At 40.1% G+C, this 2,500-nt stretch overlaps 1 protein-coding gene across 2 annotated transcripts in view; it reads right to left on the reverse strand.

Moving 5' to 3' along the window:
* LOC147025108 (uncharacterized) overlaps window positions 1-2,500 on the reverse strand; it is a 125,055-nt gene that overhangs the window by 92,030 nt on the left and 30,525 nt on the right. For both annotated transcript variants that reach the window (XM_085885727.1, XM_085885726.1), the window contains exon 2: window positions 2,437-2,493. In XM_085885727.1, coding sequence (XP_085741853.1) covers window positions 2,437-2,493 — 57 coding nt within the window. The remainder of the gene's footprint in view (window positions 1-2,436; window positions 2,494-2,500) is intronic.

Below are 2,500 nucleotides of genomic sequence, written 5' to 3' on the forward strand. Positions count from 1 at the left end.
TGACACTAAAGAAAAAAAACACGACCACACGACCCCCACTGCGCTCTCAAAAAAGGCAGGCGTCGGAGCTCACGAAAGATTGCCGCTGAGGAAGAATGGGGGTGGGATTCAGAGCTTGTGAAAGAATGTTGCTGAGGAAAAATGAGGGCGGGCTTCAGAGCTCGTGAAAGAAATGTGTGTGAACGTGCCTGTCGTAAAGAAAAAAAGCTTCCCATAAAAGGGGAGATCTATCCTTTACCCTTCTCAACGCATCACATTTAAGATCCCATTAGACATGGGGATGGGGCTAACCTGAACATGCATTTAAGGAAATAACTGTCTGAGGACCAGGATGTGCGTATGCATTCATCAGACCGGATTCTAAAATCCGTAACAATATATATATATACATTTATATAAATTTGTCCCAATACATTGCCTACCAGTCTCTCGTGAATAATTTTTGACAATCACATGTAATTAAGAGAAGAAAATTTCAAATTAAGATGCTGTCCCTCGAGCATCCATCATTGCTCTGAAGTTATTCTGTGACATTGCCTACTAAGTGGCCATATGAAGAAATTAAAACAAAAGTGAAAGATGTTTAGCATTGATAATTAAGCATCAGTTTTGTCTTTCTTAAGGTAGCAAGTAGTCATCTACCATCCTCAGTACAATAGTACTCCTTGGAGGTCTCTGCACTTTTTTAGAAGAAGACAAAGATGTAAGAAATATAATTCAACAGCAAGTATCAAGAAAGACTACCTTGAATGATTTTACAATTGGGGCTAAAAGCATACCTGTGAAACAACAATACATCTCTTGGATTTGCAAGAAAATATTCGAGGTAATATTATCATACGAGTTGGCCAGCACCTGTGGTAAACCCATGGGTATAGACATTTATGACACCTGGACATCTTGAGTTTGATGCCAAAATGGGTGCTGGCAATTCATTTGGAAATCTTTTCCTCTTTCAACAAGTTCATCTTACCGTTCGTTAATAATTTTGCTTGTTGTGTCCAACTATTTCCCAACTGCTCCACTGTCAGTTCATACCCTTTATCACTTTGCTTCTCATATGCCCCAATCTAATAAAGAAACGAGAACGGCACTTTTCAACGTAACAACTCCACCCACATTATTACATCCTTATAATACTTGTACCAAGTTTGATTTAAATCTCTTTAGCTGTCGTCAAATATCACATCGTTACCTAACTTGACCTCTGACGTTTCATCTCTTAACCCCACAATATAATCCATGTATGCATACATCATGATACATACATCTATCAAGTTTGACTTGGATCCCTTCAGCTGTTCTTAAGTTAATATGGCGGTAACAAAAACCTATCACGGACTCTGACCTTTGACCTCTTGATGCCGCCATCTAATCAGTTTATCTTTGCATCATATTGTATACCTATACCAAGTTTGATTAAAATCCCATCACTGGTTCACAAGTTAGCATGGTAAGAAAAATTTACCTAACAGGACCTCTGACCTTTGACCTTTTGACCCCAAAATCGAATAAGTTCATCTTTGCATTATTATACATACTTGTACCAAGTTTGACTTAGATCCCTTGAGCCGTTCTTAAGTTATCGCGGTAACGAAAACCGATGATGGACGCAAGGACGGATAGAAAGCCGGATGGACAATCTGAAAACATATGCCTCCGGTGACTTCGTCAGCAGAGACATACAAAAGGGTTCAGAGCCAAAAACATTGCTATTGTTTCAATGAGGAATGTTATCAAAACAGAGTTTGTAAAGATGAGTGGAGGAGCAAGGGAGATTTAAATACAGTGGGCAGAAGAGGTAAGAGGTGAAAGCAAACTACCAGACTCGGTGGTGTAATGGCGAGAGCGTCTGCTCTGAGTCTGGTTCAAACCCTGGCTGAGTTATACCAAAGAGTTTAAAAATGGTATGTGGTGCTTCCTTGCTTGACATTCAGCATTTAAAAGGAAAACAGCATGGGCAATCTCTAAAGGTTGGCATCCATGGGGAGGAGGAAATTCCTCCATAGCAAATGCCCCACTGAGTGCAGTGAGAAAAGTGGTGCCATTGTGATCTCGTTGGTACTCGGTGCTGTGGGAAATGATGGCGCTTCCGTGTGTGGGTGTGTGTGTGTGTGTGTGTGTGTGTGTGTGTGTGTGTGTGTGTGTGTGTGCGCGCGCGCCACTCCGATCCTTAAATATTGTTTAAAAAGAAAATGGCATCAAGAAGAAAAAAAAAATCCAATGCGATGAAGAATGTCACACTAAAAGGACACTCCAAGTGAAAGTACCGACATCAATACATAGTTTTGCTTGCTCAGTACTATTCCTTCATGGTTGGGGAAAAGCATTTCGACTCCCCCCTCCTTTTAAGCAAAGTCATTGGAAAAAATGTTTTTTTAAGATCAAAAAGCATTTCAAATCTAAAACTTTGAAAAGGAATTTCTTCCTCCTGACCTTTTATATCCACAGCTTCCCAGTCTTCAGGTTCAACCTTCACAATTTGAGGAATATCTGGAAA

This window comes from Eptatretus burgeri, chromosome 6 (assembly GCF_056783735.1).
Source record: "Eptatretus burgeri isolate ZD-2024b chromosome 6, Ebu_testis_v1, whole genome shotgun sequence".
NCBI lineage: Eukaryota > Metazoa > Chordata > Myxini > Myxiniformes > Myxinidae > Eptatretus > Eptatretus burgeri.